Source organism: Moschus berezovskii, chromosome 25 (assembly GCF_049115385.1).
Source record: "Moschus berezovskii isolate FMDL1 chromosome 25, NW_MosBer_1.0, whole genome shotgun sequence".
Taxonomy (NCBI): Eukaryota; Metazoa; Chordata; class Mammalia; order Artiodactyla; family Moschidae; genus Moschus; species Moschus berezovskii.
In genome coordinates, this window is record NC_142484.1 from 47,262,278 (window position 1) to 47,278,552 (window position 16,275).

At 47.3% G+C, this 16,275-nt stretch overlaps 1 protein-coding gene across 3 annotated transcripts in view; it reads left to right on the forward strand.

Moving 5' to 3' along the window:
• FAT3 (FAT atypical cadherin 3) overlaps positions 1-15,913 on the forward strand; it is a 645,126-nt gene extending 629,213 nt beyond the window's left edge. For 2 of the 3 annotated variants that reach the window (XM_088832053.1, XM_088832051.1), the window contains 6 exons: positions 3,775-3,928; positions 5,907-6,559; positions 10,123-10,236; positions 13,049-13,108; positions 13,830-13,865; positions 14,524-15,913. In XM_088832053.1, coding sequence (XP_088688179.1) covers positions 3,775-3,928; positions 5,907-6,559; positions 10,123-10,236; positions 13,049-13,108; positions 13,830-13,865; positions 14,524-15,146 — 1,640 coding nt within the window. In that variant the 3' untranslated portion in view covers positions 15,147-15,913. The remainder of the gene's footprint in view (positions 1-3,774; positions 3,929-5,906; positions 6,560-10,122; positions 10,237-13,048; positions 13,109-13,829; positions 13,866-14,523) is intronic. The other variant, XM_088832052.1, reaches the window with a different exon arrangement.
• Positions 15,914-16,275: the final 362 nt, after the last annotated feature.

Below are 16,275 nucleotides of genomic sequence, written 5' to 3' on the forward strand. Positions count from 1 at the left end.
CTTCCCAGCATCAGGATCTTTCCCAATGAGTTGGCTTTTCGCATCAGGTGGCCAAAGTATTGGAGCTTCAGCTTCAGCACCAGTCCTTCCAATGGACATTCAGGGTTGACTTCCTTTCGGATTACCTGGTTTGATCTCCTTACTGTCCAAGGGTTCTCAAGAGTCTTCTCCAGCACCACGGTTCGAAAGCGACTGTCCTTGGTCCATAAGAGCTGTCACCAAGTGTTTGCCCCCATCATCATCCTCACCTTCAAAAGAGACATCTCGTTTTCTCAGCTATAGAACAGGGCTTCTCCTTGTGCAGGATTTGTAGTGATCTCTGTGCTCGTAGCTGGTTTTTTTCTGTCCTTGTATCCCTGTCCCCAGCTGTGCTGGTAAACCAGGTCTCTAAACACAAAAGCCCTGATCTGAGTGTTTGCTGACTTCTGCGGTGTAACTCTTCCCAGCCTGGCTGGCATCAGGCATCCTGTGATTTAATAACTGTCTGCCAACTTCCTGAACACTTAAAGTCAGTCCTCCCAACCTTAGATGAGCCAGCTTCAGCACACCACTGCTAATGGCTTAGACACGCAGTGGAAGTGAGGAGGTTAACCAGTCAGACTGGCGGCCGCATCAGGTAGCGCTAGATGAAGAAAAGCAGGAGGAAATGTGTGGGAGTACAACGGTGCCCTGGAGGGCGGGCCTCACTGTAAATTCTGATTGCTCAAGGTCAGAGACGCCAAATCAAAGAAATCAAACCCGTGTCCCTCCTTGGAATCCAGTTTCCATGATAGTGAGTCGAATGCCCCTGATTTTCAGACTCCCTCCGTGCCTCTCCCTGGCCCCCACTTACTTCGCTATACTTTGAGAAACAGCCAGAAGCTTGTTAAATAGGCGCTGGAGAGGAGGACTCTCACCTGCGCTGACCCCCTTGCCTTAGATTCCCCTCCTGATCGCCCTCCCCATCCTCATCATCGCTGCACTCTGCGGATTCCTGGTTCTCCCGCCCCTTCCTTTAGTCTAAAAAGGAACTGAGTTCCTTCTCACAAGTCCCTGTGTACAGAGAGCATACACTATTTCAATCTACAGATTATTAATTATCTTACACCTGCAGAGATCAATCTACAGTATTCTAATATCAATCACTGACCACTGGGGGAAGCAGAGATTAACCCAAGAGCCCTTCTAATAACAGTGAGGATGGCTATTTGTGGACTATAGTAAATATGATGTGCTCATTGCATGCCGAGACCCACACACTTCTACTACTGCTCAATCCCCCAAGTGTTAGAAACCAGGTCTTCACCTGCCCTCTAAACAGGGGATAAAGGTCATTACTGTGGAAATTGACCCAAGGATACTGACACAGTATCACAGTTGACAAGCCCCACTGATGCTCTTAGAGCTTCCTATCAGATTTCTAGTTTTCTTCCACCCCATTCTTCAGTATGAACTGACAAGCCAGAATTATCAGAGAAGGAATGAAATCCTCTCATTTGGAAGATAGGGACTGTCTTAAGGTTCCCCAGAAAAACAGAAACTATAGGATAGATGAACGGATAGATCGATGATTGATGGATAGACTATAGATAGGTATGGAGGGAGAGAAACAAGCAGAGAAAGAGAGACTGATTGATTTTTAAGAAATTTGCTCATAGGATTGTGGGACTGGCAAGTCTGAAATTTATAGGGCAGGACAGCAGGCTAGAAATTCATAAAGAGTTGATTTTTCAGACTTTGATTTGAAATCCTCAAAGCTGGAAATTCAGCCAAGATTTCTGTGTTGCAGTCTTGAGGCAGAATTCCTTCTTAAGGCTTTCTTTTGAATAGGTAAAATCCACCCACATTATTTTTCTAATAATCATGTATGGATGTGAAAGTTGGGCTATAAAGAAAGCTGAGCACTGAAGAATTGATGCTTTTGAACTGTGGTGCTGGAGAAGACTCTTGAGAGTCCCTTGGACTGCAAGGAGATCCAACCAGTCCATTATAAAGGAGATCAGTCCTGGGTGTTCATTGGAAGGACTGATGTTGAAGCGGAAACTCTAGTACTTTGGCCACCTGATGTGAAGAGCTGACTCATTTGAAAAGACCCTGATGCTGGGAAAGATTGAGGGCAGGAGGAAAAGGGGATGACAGAGGATGAGATGGTTGGATGGCATCACTGACTCAATGGACATGAGTTTGAGTAAATGCCGGGAATTGGTGATGGACAGGGAGGCCTGGCACGTTGCAGTGCATGGGGTTGCAAAGAGTCGGACACGACTGAGCAACTGAACTGAACTGAACTGAACCCACATTATATAAGATAATCTGCTTTGTGCATGCATGCTAAGTTGCTTCGGTCATGTCTGACTCTTTGCGACCCTATAGACTGCAGCCCACCAGGCTCCTCTGTCCATGGGATTGTCCAGGCAAGAATACTGGAGTAGGTTGCTATGCCCTCCTCCAGGGGATCTTCCCCACCCAGGGATCAAACCCATGTCTCATTATGTTTCCTGCATTGGCAGGTGTTTCTTTACCACTAGCGCCACCTGGGAAGCCCAGTCTGTTCTACTTAAAGCCAACTCATTGTAAGTATTAGTCACATCCACAGATACCTTCAAAGCAACATCTAGACTAGAGTTTGACCAGTAACTGGGCACTAGAGCTTAGTCAACTGGACATAGGAAGTCTGCCTTCACAGAGACCAAACCACAGAAACAGATAAAAGTGACTTGGAAGAAACTATACAGGGAGAGTGCTTCATTAACATGTTATTAATATCTTTAGAGAAATAGGAGAAGATATTATAACCTCAAAACAGGAGCCGGATGTTATGTGTTTTAAGAAAATAAAAGCTCAGCAAACAAAGTAAGAGCCTCTGGAAAAATTCAACATATTTGAAAATGTCAATTAAAGTTTCAAAAGATGATAAACTCAGAAAGTAAGGCAAAACCCCACAGAGGTGTAATAGAAGAGAGAAAAATAAAATTAAAGAAAATCCAAATGATCTGACATCCAAACCATAAAACTTCCATAAAGACAGAACAGAGAAAATAAAGGAAAGGAAATCAATGAAATAAAGTAAATTTCCCAAAGTTGTTACCATTGACAGCTTGTGAGAGCCCACTGACTACCCAGGACTGGTTGAGGTAAACCCACATGAAAGTGTACGTCATTGTGAAAGCTCAGAAAACTGGGAGCAAGAGAAGATCTTCCAAACTGTTAAGAGAGGAAAAGAGACCAGGTCACACACAGGAACCAAAATGACTTTGGATTTCTCAAAAGTAACACAGAAGGAATTGCTTAGAATTCCATACATGACTTAATTATTTTTTAAAAAAGCATAATGATGGAGTAAAAATATGTTCAGCTGTGTGAGGTCTCACTTGACCTCATTCACACCCCCTCTCAGGAAGCTGCCTTGGAAGAGTTCGAATGACATTAGCACAGCACCCATGATAAACCCCTACAGAGAGGCAGCCTGTCTGTACAGTAGCCGTGTGGTGGGGAAAGCATCTTCCTTTGCATCCTGATCTCTGTACTTGGGATCTGGTCCCTGGGTGTCTTTTTACCATTCTTATTTCATGTATGTGGTTAATTAGATGAATTTTTTGTGGACTAGCAGGAGTTACAAACCATTACATGGCATTTTTGCAGCAAGATGTGTTCCAAGTTCAAAATAACCAATTTGCCAACGATCTTTGGAATGTGGACCCTGTTCAGAGGAATCCGGAGTCCAGGTTGCGGCAGAGTCTGTGCACGCTGAGCAGCAGCGGCATCCGTGGCTCACGAGCTGCTCTGTTTCTCCAGGTTATCAGTGTACTTGTCTCTCCCAGTTCACTGGGAGGAACTGTGAATCTGAGATCACAGCCTGCTTCCCAAACCCCTGCCGGAATGGAGGCTCCTGCGACCCCATAGGAAACACTTTCATCTGCAATTGCAAAGCTGGGCTCACTGGAGTCACGTAAGTGTGATTGTACAGTTAGTCTTTTCCTACACTGCCTCTTCTTACTAAATAAACAAAACTAACTGGGGCAAAATATCCACTACTGATAGGATGGGCAAGGGGTTAATATCTGAACATGAAGAGTGCTTACCAGTGACTAAAATGGTATCAGGGATTATCTCTGGGGAGTGCGGTTATGGGCAAATTACATTTTTACTTTATTCTTCTCTATATTTTCAAAAAGTTATATAATTACTATGTGTTATATAATCTGGAAGCAATTCTTTTAAAGAAAGTCATCTATGACCCTAATGTTTCCAGTATAATTCTGAGACAGATATGCTATGCATTTCCCCAGAACTCATCAACTGGACTTTACTGCCTAGCGTTTTATGATCATCCTGAGAAACTAAAGACTTACCTTTCCTATGAAAATCTTTTATTCCCCCAAGAATGAGGGAAATTAAAGTGTTAGCCAAATGGAAAGGGAATGTTTTCAGTTCTGAGTAAAACACCACTTTAACCATCCTTGATGGTTTTAGAAGTATATATATATATATAAAATCTCAAGCAAAGTGATATTCTAATTACAGATCAGTCTTATGTATTCATTAAAGCAAATCTCCTGAGGACTTTACCAGGAAATACTTAGCTGACTTTGAATCGTTGGATGTAATTTAAAGTAATAAAGCTGCATTTATTTTTAAATACTCTGTGATTCTGACTAATTTCCAGCTGACCTGGCCTCAATCTGTTCACATTAGGGACGTTTGACTACATTTTAAAAGGTGGATTACCAAAGATATACGTGATCGGACCTTTTAAAATGAACATGTCGGAACAACTGCAGAATTAGAGAACAAGGAAGAGGAAAGACTATATTCTTAAATAATGTTAAACTCAGAGGAAGACTTACATGTTTACCTATTTTAACTAAACTCAAAGCAAGTCATGGATTGCTTTAAAGAGAATAAAGTTAATTTTTTTTTCATTAGAATGCTTTAATCATTTTTTCCCCTGGTAATCCAAGTTAGCATTAGCCTTTAACAGAAACACAGGGAGTTCCCTGGTGGTCCAGTGACTGAGAGACCACGGTCCCCATGCAGGCGCCCGGGGTTCCATCGCTGGTGAGGGAACTAGATCCCACATAAAATAAATAAAAAGAAGTTTTAAAAAACCTAAGCACAGAATCTGGAAGATAAACACTGCTATGCATCCCTCCACCCACCGCCTACATATGCCCCATTACCCTTGCTTCCCAGAGCAACCAAAAATTACTGTGTTCATTAGAGGGAAATGTCAGAATCAGAACCTTTCTTCTCCTGGGAAGCTCTGTATAGGGCGTCTAGGTTCACAGGTCTTTATCTGCAAGTCTACAATCCCCAAAGCTCTAAGAGGTAAAAAGATTGAGAACATAATCGTGGCAAACATTTGCTGGCAAAACCAAGCAAACCATCCCGAGGCTATTCTAGTCTTTATTTCCCTCATTTAGCGTGACTATCCATATGTTTCACTATAGAAACGCTGGTATATTTGGTGATAGGTCCTATGCCAGTTTGTGGGATGGGGTGGGTATTTTACATAATATGAAAGACACGTAGTGTATGTCATTTCGAAAATTGCTAAATTTTGCATTCTGAGATCCATCTGGCCCCGAGCATGTGAAGACCAGTATGTCTTCAACAGCATCTCTGGTTTCTTTTTCCACGCTCTCTCTTCTCTCCCAGGAGAGCCCTTTCCTCCCCACCCAGCCGGGTAGGCTCAGGGTATGGGAGAGATGGCATTGGCTGGTTGGTAGGAAGCCCTTCGCGTGATGAGGACGTCCTGGCTGGGCAGATAAAGCCCACGCATCTCCCGTGTACCCTGCATCACGTCATTTCTGTCTTGCTCAGGGGCCCCTCCAGGGGCTTTTTACCTTTCTGAAAGATGTCCGTGTAAGGGCGGACGCCCGCCGGCCCTGCTGTTTAAGAGGGGCCTTTTGTCTTCTGTCGCAAAGGTGTGAGGAGGACGTCAACGAGTGCGAGCGGGAGGAGTGTGAGAACGGCGGCGCCTGCGTCAACGTGTTCGGCTCCTTCGTGTGCAACTGCACGCCGGGCTACGTGGGCCAGTACTGCGGGCTGCGGCCGGTGGTCGTGCCCAACATCCAGGCCGGGCACGCCTACGTGGGCAGGGAGGAGCTGATCGGGATCGCCGCGGTGCTCCTGGTCATCGTCGCCCTCATCGTCCTTTTCGTTGTCTTCCGCAAGAAGGTCTTCCGCAAGAGCTACTCCCGCAACAACATCACGCTGGTGCAGGACCCCGCCACGGCCGCCCTGCTCCGCAAGAGCAATGGCGTGCCCTTCCGGAGCCTGCGCGCCGGGGACGGCCGCCACGCGTACCAGGAGGCCGGGCCCCCGCAGGTGCCCGTGCGCCCCATGGCCTACACCCCCTGCTTCCAGGGCGACTCCAGGAGCAACCTGGACAAGATCGGGGACGGGCTGGGCGGCGAGCCGCAGGAGATGACCACCTTCCACCCCGAGTCCCCGCGCATCCTGACGGCCCGGCGGGGCGTGGTGGTGTGCAGCGTGGCCCCCAACCTACCCGCCGTGTCCCCCTGCCGCTCCGACTGCGACTCCATCCGCAAGAACGGCTGGGACGCGGGCACTGAGAGTGAGTCCGCGGGAGGAGTTCAGCAGCGTTGCTTCCAGGAGTGTTTTAGTGGAACTTTGGGAGGGAGAGCGACCCCAGAGGCACAGAGCTCCCCTGAGGACAGGCCTTGACACTGAAGGTTCACACCAGCCCTGAAGTCTTGCTCTGGTTCTTATTCCCATTTACAGATGGGGAAAATGAGGCTTATAGAACATACATAAGGTGCCCACCATCACGGAGTTCCTAAGAGGCTGTTGGTATTCCAACCTGGGGCTGCCAGCCACTAAAACCCATGCTTTTCTCTTAACAACATACTCTTGGCAGTAAACCAAGCAGGGTAGCCACATAGGCAATATACAGGAAGTGTGCTCTGGAAGGTCAGAGGAAAGTAGCACAATATAATTTCCATTTTTAAAAGATGGTTCAGACCAATCCATGGAAAAGAGACTAAGCAGAAAGTAAGCGATAAGGAAGCAGTTAGTTGGCCTCTACGAACATCTAGGAGAGAGGTGGTGATTGCTTTCCTTGCTCAGTCAGGCAAGCTCTGTTGTATCCTTTGACTTTTCATCAGGCCTAGTGGCTTTATATTCAGGCAGCAGTAACACCCTGGGTGGTACTCTTATATATGTTGGAGCTGAAGGGGGCGGGGAGGCAGGTTTTAAATGAAGCTAGAAAGCACCTGTAGTCAAGGAGATAAACGGTTCCTCCATGGAGGGAGGGGGCATGCCTCCTGGTGTCTTTAAGCTTGAGTAAGATTTGGGAGGAAACTGTCTGAGAGGGCCTTCTAGAAACAGGAAGTGGCTCAGTTAGTGTAGGGGACACAGAAGGGGTCTCCTGACGGGGGTCTGGCTCTGTTGTTTAGGAGGAAGGCAAGGCTTGAAGTAAAAGTTTGGATGCCAACTACACTCAAGATGATTGAGAGTGTGAGCTCACCAAGGGAGCAGGAGCAGAGAATATGCTCAATCTGGGCCACTTGCAAACGCCTGCATGTGGGAGGTAGGCAGGGACTAGGGCCAGGAAGGGAAACACACACGGGCCACACAGACAGAGCCGGAAAAGCGGAAAGGGCAGCGAGCAGAAGCTAAGGGTATCAGTAGGGGCAGCAGGGTTCAGTCCCATAAAACCATCCAGGAGGATACAGTCTTACACAGAAAAAAATAGATATACTATGCTTACCACCAGGAAGTTTCTTAGTGATCTCAAGAATGTTTCAGTGAGTCTTCAAGACAGAGTCCAGTGTGCAAGGGTTAAGGATGAAGAGATTGGTGAGAAAACAGAGGCAGCAAATGATCATGAAAAGTCACCCCTGCTGTGTGCTGAATCGTTTCCTTAAATCCCACGCTGCCCCACATGGGCACCATTTGGAGAAGGGATGAGTGAAATAACTTGCCTACATTTGATTCCTGGGTCAGGAGATCCTCTGGAGAAGGAATAGGTACCCACTCCAGTATTCTTGGACTTCCCTGGTGGCTCAGCTGGTAAAGAATCCGCCTGCAATGCGGAAGACCTGGGTTCAATTCCTGGGTCAGGAAGATTCCCTGGAGAAGGGAAAGGCTACCCACTGCAGTATTCTGGCCTGGAGAATTCCATGGACTGTATAGTCCGTGGGGTCACAAAGAGTCAGACACAACTGAGCGACTTTCACTTCACTTCACATCACAAGCAGTAACTAGGAAAGGGAGGGATGGGATTCAAACCTGGTGCATCAGGTTCTTTTTCCAAGACTACTCCTGGAACTTTTACAGGGAGGAGGAAGAGGCGCAGGAGAGGGAGGGTCTGCTGACGATGGAAGAGAGCCTCTACGCATGCCATTCTAGTTCACCCCCACTGCTGAGTCCACCGTTAAGGAGACACACTTATACTTCAAGTAGTTGCCCTTGGGAGAAGGCAATGGCACCCCACTCCAGTACTCTTGCCTGGAAAATCCCATGGACAGAGGAGCCTGGTAGGCTGAAGTCCATGGTGTCACTAACAGTCGGACACGATTGAGCGACTTCACTTTCCCTTTTCACTTTCATGCATTGGAGAAGGAAATGGCAACCCACTCCAGTGTTCTTGCCTGGAGAATCCCAGGGACGGGGGAGCCTGGTGGGCTGCCGTGTATGGGGTCGCACAGTGTTGGACACGACTGACGCGACTTAGCAGCTGCAGCAGTCGCCCTTGGATTTTACCTGTAAATATATTCCCTCTCAAATTATCTATAGAGTTAGACTTCACTGCAGCCTTGCTAAATCCTCTGGTTAATGGAAAGCCTCCTATTACTTAGCAATGAAAAGTGAGGGGCTTAAATAAATGGAGGAGTGCAGAGAGGAGTTTCTGCCCAGCACTGTGCTCACCAGGGTGGGTCACCTGGCATCTCCTCCCTCCCATCAGCTGTGTTCACAGATGAGCCTGGTGCCCACTTTGTGCTTTTCCAAGGCACATCTTGTTTTCTGCGGTGTGGCTACTGACAGGTGAATTTCTCCCTGGCGTCTCTCTCCACTTAGATCAGCTGTTTATCAACTGATTGTTTTGCTGTGGCTCCAGCATCTGGTGGCAGAGGCCACACCGCAGTGCCCGCTCCCACCACCATCCAGTGTGGAAGAAATGGTGATCTCTCTAGTCACAGAGAAGAACAGCCATTCCTGAAGCATGAGGCCCCTCTCTTGGAGCCATCACACTCTGTAATGATTTGAAGTTTTCCTGCTGATCAGGATCCTGCTGATCCCTCTCCCTACTTCGGAATGTGACAGCTTTATTTCCAGACTCCACCTCAGGCCAAAACTCACACGACCCCCCAAAGTATTGTTGAGTTTTTATGAATACATTTCCTCCTTTGTTAAGCAAGGCAGCGCTAGCTGGCGAGTCTCTGGGCGACTAATTCATTTTTCACTTGACAACTTGGAGATACGGGTTGTTTTCCATTGCTTCCTTAGTCCATCAAATAAGACTGTAGTGTGTGTGTGGCTGTGTGGGTGTCTGTTGGTGTGTGTGTGCAGACTGTCTTTGTGCGGCAAAGGAAGGGGAAGTGTGTGGCTAACAGCACATCCACACCACTGACTGCCCTCCTGCCAGAGTGCCGCGTGCTGTCATTCCCAAACATGGTGTGACGCTGCCCTCTAGAAGGCAATGCGGAAAACTTCACTCACTCCCCAGAGATGAAGTTTGGAGACCTGTAATGATATTCTTGCCTATAAAATATTTATACCCCTATTTTAAAAATAATCTCACTTAACCTGGTGTTGACACTACGTTGGTCCATGCAAATGATTTAAATTAACTCTGAACGCAAAACCCACCCCACTCCATCCTCCCTTCACTCCTCACTCAATTGCTCCCCTTTGAAGGCAGAACAGCGACTTTCAGCTGTCAGCTATTTGGAAGCTCATTTGCCACGGGTTAAGGGTTTCGAATCCATAATGTAAATCTCTTGATTGACAGACCTTTGCCCCCGATGGCACAATCAATTTTCTACTGTGTAGCTAAATTCTTTTCTCTAAGCAGATGAAAGCGCCCCAAGAAGTGAACTCTGGCAGGGGACGGGGCTGGAAATATGCACAAGGTAACCAGTGTCATTTCTGCTTTCTCTCTGGCTGTCCGCGAAGACAAAGGGGTTGATGACCCAGGAGAAGTGACCTGCTTTGCAGGCAGTAATAAAGGCAGCAACTCAGAAGTTCAGTCCCTGAGTTCCTTCCAGTCGGATTCGGGCGACGACAATGGTAAGAAGTCCCGGGATTTGTTTCCCCTGGAGGACTGTGTTTCCTGTGCTGGCAGCCACTGGTTGAGGGGAGGGTGATGGGACCTGTTTCGTTTCCTGACCTGATCTTGGACTTCTGCCCATGCTCACAGCTTTTTGGTGAACTCCACTGCTGGGTGTTTTCACAGAAAAAGCAAAGCTCTCATTGAGCTGCCCCAGCTGTGAGCAGGAACAGAAGGAGACAAGGTTCCCCCAGACCTCCAGTGATGCGTCCTCTTTGATTTGGCTCATGATGGAACTACCTTCTCCCAAAGAATACTCTCCAGCAAACTGTGACGTATTTCCTTTTTTGTTTTAACTCGTGATGATGTCTTCACTCTACATCCAACCTACCCATCATTAGAAATTTGTTCAGAGGCAAGACCTCCTTCCAGTAGAACCTGCTTCCCAGAGAGGCGGTGCCTTCACTCAGTTGAGGACCCCTTATGATCGCGTGGGGTCATGAGCCTTTGGAGACTCTAGTAGACATGATAAACCCGCTCCTTTGAAACATGCACACACACCCAAAATGGTGCATCCAGTAACATGTGGCTCATGAGACCCCTGACTCCACGACCGCTGCCTCCACAGCTTATGAGCCCCTGCTTATGGAGAGGACGTTAATTCTGGCCTCAGTCTTCCAACCTGAGGAACCAGGCTTGGAAACTAGGTTGATTGCCCCAGGAAGGGGAGGGGAGCAGAAATGGTCGTGAAACAGAATTTACCACGTGGTGGTGAACCAAGAATAATTTCCAGTAGTCATCACCACACAGGCAACCTTATCTTAGTCTACACCTAATGCCATTTTCCCATTTGTTGACTGGTAAAAACAGAATGTGTATTAATGTATGTCATCATTCAACCCATAAACCCTTGCAGAGTTTTTCTTGAGCACTGACTCCTACACTGGGCGTTCTGTACCATGAAGTACAAAATGAAAACAACACAGTCTTTGCCACCCCCCCAACTCCCACCCCACAGGTAAAGATAGAAGCAGGGGAGCCCCAAGACCATAACATCAATCACAGAAGTAAAACAGTCTGCTTCCCCGTCACTACCCCCAATCTCTCCCACTTCCTTCCCAAATCCCTGGCCCTCCTGAGAGGTGCAGAAACCATTGGGCAGCAAGCCTCATTGACAGCAGACTTCTTCCAAGCTTTCTCAGAAGGTCAGAGGCAAGTCTCCAGATCTGTTTGCCTTGGTGTTTACCCCCTTCTTCATCCCTAACCAGAAGAAAAGCTGTTTCTGGTTTGTGTTTTATCTAGAGGCACCCAAGAACATAGTGTTTCCATACTCCCGACAGCAACTCCAGTGATGATGTCTGGTTGACTACTTTCACAGTCTCTGCTTCATCACACCCTTGGGCTTTCATGCTTAGCATTCTAGGCTGGTTCATTCTAGCAGGCTTCCTAAAGTGGTAGGAATTTTCTACCAATTAGTTTTTTTTTTCCTCTTTCTTGTTTTTTAAATTATAAAGTATGATAACACATTTACAGGAGACTTGGAAAATACAGAACAAAATTACAGATAATTTCGCTATATATTACAATTTGTTAAGTAAATTAAGATTTTTAGTTGGAGTTTCAATATCAAACTCTCAAAAGTTAATAGAATGAATATACTGAAAAGCAGAAGGGTACAGTGGACCTGAGGGCTTCCTTGGTAGCTTGGATGGTAAAGAATCTGCCTGCAGTGAAGGAGACCTGGGTTGGATCCCTGGGTCAGGAAGAGCCCCTGCAGTAGGAGACGGCAACCCACTCCAGTATTCTTGCCTGGAGCATTCCATGAAGAGAGGAGCCTGTGGGCTACAGTCCACAGGGTCTCAAAGAGTCAGACACAACTGAGCAACTAACACACACAAAGTAGACCTGAAAAGCACCATGAACCAACTCAACATAATTAAGATTTATACAGTTTTCACACAATAGGAGGATACAAATTCTATTCAAGTTCCCATGGACTATAAACTAGGAGACACTGGAATATATCCAGGGACATAAAACAAGGTCTAAAGGTATTGAAATCATACAGAGTCTGTCCTCTTAATCACTGTGGAATGATGTTAGAAATCAATATCAAAAGACACTTGAAAATAATCCATATATTTTCAAGAGTAATGTGACATTTACCAAAAGAGATCTCTGACTTAGCCGTCTACCAATTGGTTTAAGCCTGATCACCTCTCCAAAAGCTTCTGGTATCAGATGCTAAGGCAACCCAGGTGGGCACAGAAATTTCCTCCCCATTTTCTGACTGTTTCAGAGGCCAAGCTCCCATCTACACTTTGCGGGCGGGAGCCAGGCTTCAGGTCGTCCCAGTCTGCTGATAGCACCATCTGAGTATGAAATCATCAGTCCTGCAAAGGTTATCACCCATCACTGGCATTCGGCTCAGAGCAGCACAACTTACCAGCAAGTAATTATCCCTGGGAATAGTGAGATCTTCCTCAGAGACTTTGGGAGTTACTAATGAGAAATTAGCATGAGCTTAGGAGCCTCTGCCTTCCTAGATTGATTTCACTGGGCCACAAGGTGTGAATTTATGGAGTGGCAATTCCTGCTGACCATGGCTTTCAGGAGGACTGGCCCTAGATTTGCTACTGTTTCCCTTCCTCCGAGAATCCCAGGGGATAACAGTGTCCACTGTAGTCTAGGAGATGGACTATGGGAAACTTTGGGTATCTGCGTGCTGTACCTTTGTTGTTGCTGTGCTGTTGTTAAGAGTGTATGTTCAGAAGACATAACTAACCTGAGACTGTCCTTCTCCTCCCTCCTGTCTTCTTTCCTGGCCACAAGCATCCATAGTGACTGTCATTCAGCTTGTCAACAATGTAGTTGACACTATAGAGAATGAAGGTATTTACTATTTTCTTCCATAGCATTTCTTTGTGCAACTACCTTTTTAGGAAATACTGTTTCCTTGTTACTTTGAAAAAGGAATGATTTTATTTTTTTTTCAAGTAGTACAGTATTATATATGTTTCAGATGTACAACATAGTGATTAATACTTTTTGAAAGTTATACTCCATTTATAGTTATTATAAAATATTGGCTATATTCCCTGGGCTGTATAATACATCCTTGTAGCTTCTTTATTTTATGAACTAAGGGTGATTTTAATCAGCTGGCAATAGTAAAAAGGTGGTTTCAAATGAGACACTGAATGTCTCTCTCTGAATTAGAGTGAATTTTACAATTTTGAAAAAAAAAGTCCAGTATGTGAGGTACTCTTTTTACAAAATCCCTTCCCAGAGAAGAATAGCCACTTAGTTGAAATCCAGATTAATACTAAGTTTATTCTTACATTCAACATGATTAAGCACCTACCATGAGCTAGGGATATTTAAGAAATCATTCAAAGCTACAATATTATGGGGATTGATTTCAATCAAGTAACTTTCATTAGTGATTTAAAACTGTTAGGACCTGCTACAGATGGGTTTTTTTGTTTGTTTGTTTTGAAAATAACAACAGGGAGAAATAGGAGCATTGTTAAAAGTCACCCTAAATGCCCTGTTGTACCCTCTTCATGTGCCTTGGACTGTCAGTTTCACTTCTCACTTTGTATTTAAACAGTGTCTGTCATGGATCAAGGACAGAACTTCAACCGAGGTGACGCTGCCACGCCCCCAGCACCAGATGTTCCTTATGCATTAGAAATTTTGAGTTTGCTCTTACCCTGTCCGTCTCCCTCCATCGTTTCCGAGCGTCTTTGACCTGACCTTTGCATGTTCCAGTTGTCTTGTGTGCTCGGCACTAGGGGTGAAAGCCCCGCCCACATCTCCCTTGAAAGCCCCGCCCACATCTCCCTCCCCAAGCCTCTCCCTTGCCCCAGTCATTCATTCCTCTGCACGGGTACCTCCCGCCCTCCTGCGGCCCACGGGAAGGCTGGTGCATCTTCCCTCTTAGAGCATGTTGCCAGCCTGGCTCTGCACTTAGCCTGCAGCTAGAAAGAGGGAGTGGAGGGGAGAGCCTTCTAGAACTGTGTTTCCACAGCGTGCCCTTGCTCACCAAGGCTTATGCCGTGGCTGAGTGGGAGACGCGGCAGCAATCAGGCCTCCTCCTCAGAGCTGCCGAGGCCTCTACCCCCCGGGCAAGAGCACGGCTGGGCCTGAGAAGGGCCCTGTAAAACGCATGGGGCTGCGCCTGGCTTCTTAGCAGTCTCCTGGGCATTGAGAGTTGCATGCCAGGTCCCCTGCCCGCGGCTGTCTGCGCCCTGTGCCCAGCACCGCCCTGGAGGAAACTAACTGCCCCGGCTTCCCTCTCACAGCCTACCACTGGGACACGTCCGACTGGATGCCCGGGGCCCGCCTGTCCGACATAGAAGAGGTGCCCACCTACGAGAGCCAGGAGGGCGCGGCGCCGCCGGGCAGCGAGCGGGGGCTGGAGAGCGACTACTACCTGGGGGGCTACGACGTGGACAGCGAGTACCCGCCGCCGCACGACGACGACTTCCTGGGGCAGGACCCGCTGCCGCCGCCGCTGCCCGAGGACTTCGCGGACCAGCTGGACGGCCTGCCGCCCGCGCGGCCCGGCTCGCTGGGCGGCACGCTGAGCCCGCGCTGCCGGAGGCGGCCGCAGTTCCACCCCAGCCAGTACCTCCCTCCGCACCCCTTCCCCCACGAGACGGACGCGGGGGGCCCGCCCGCCGCCGGCGAGCTCAGTACTTTCGGCGTGAGCGTGAGCCCGGGCGCGGCGGCCGCGGCGGGCCCCGCGGACGGCGTGACCCTCTCCTTGCACAACTCCCGCGGCCCCTCGTCCTCCGATGTGTCAGCCAGCTGCGGCTTCGACGACTCCGAGGCGGCCGTGAGTGACTATGAGAGCGTCGGGGAGCTCAGCCTCGCCGGCCTCCACATGCCCTTTCTGGAGACCCAGCAGCAGACCCAGGTGTAGAGGCGGCGCGGAGCCCGCGGCTGGCACAGCGCGCAGAGACCGGCGCAGCTCGGTCCGCGCAGCAGCAACGCAGTATTTTCGGCTGGAAACTCCTTCCCCGAGTCGTACTGTCACGAGCAAGCTCGACTCCCCTTGGGTGAAAAGGAAAGGCTCAGAAATGGTTTCTGAGAGGTGACCCATCGCCCGGGGCAGCGCGTGCCTGCCTAGATGACCCAGAAGGTGCACCGAGTTTTTCAAGGGGAAGCAAGCTCCGCCGTGACGTTAGATGGCCCATCCGTCTGCTTTGTGCAGCCTTGTGCCCTGGGAAGTGTTACAGCGTCGTTCCGGTCCTTGCAGTATTAATAACTGGCAGCAAGCCAAGAGGCTTTGTTGCATGTAATTTTGAGCCAATGGGGGGAAGTGAAAATAGTAGTTATGACTGTTGGAAAAGTTAGTCTCTTAGGCAAAAGAAAAGAGGAACAACCATTATTAAATAAGAAAATGGGCTGAAGCCTTTCAAATCAACTTTTTTTTTTTAAATAAGCTACCCAATTTTCAGCTATAAAGTTAGGTTTGGGTAAAATGTTTAGTATACTCAGTTATTTTTGTTTGTTTGTGTTAAGCATCCGAAATAATATAGTTATATTTTATGATCATTGAGAAAGATATCAATGAAGAGGAATACTTGAGATATCTGGGTCCCATTTTGTAGGTTGAGGGGAAAGTTAACATTGTGCAAACATTGGAAAGAATGTGATTATCTGTCTTTGTGTTTTCCAGTAAATATTCTTGGCTATAACTACGGTTTTAACATTGCGGCAGAAATTGGTCTTTGTTCTGAGAATCAGGAAATAAAGAGACAAAAAAAAGGAATATTTTAGTACATTGTTCCCTAGAATGAGAGATATTGAGAGGTTTAAGCAGAATTCACAAATTCAAGGAAAAAAAGAAAATACTTTCAAAGTTTTCAGCTAGATAATCACAGTTCTTGATAATGCAGATAAAAGGTGTGTGTTTTAAATTGGTAGCATCATCACTATAGATGCGATTTTGTTTTTTAAAAAAGGAGAAGAAAGATTAGTTATTGTGTATAAATTATAATAGTGTGTGTATCTGGGCCTATGTACAGATATGTGCTTGCACTCAGTAA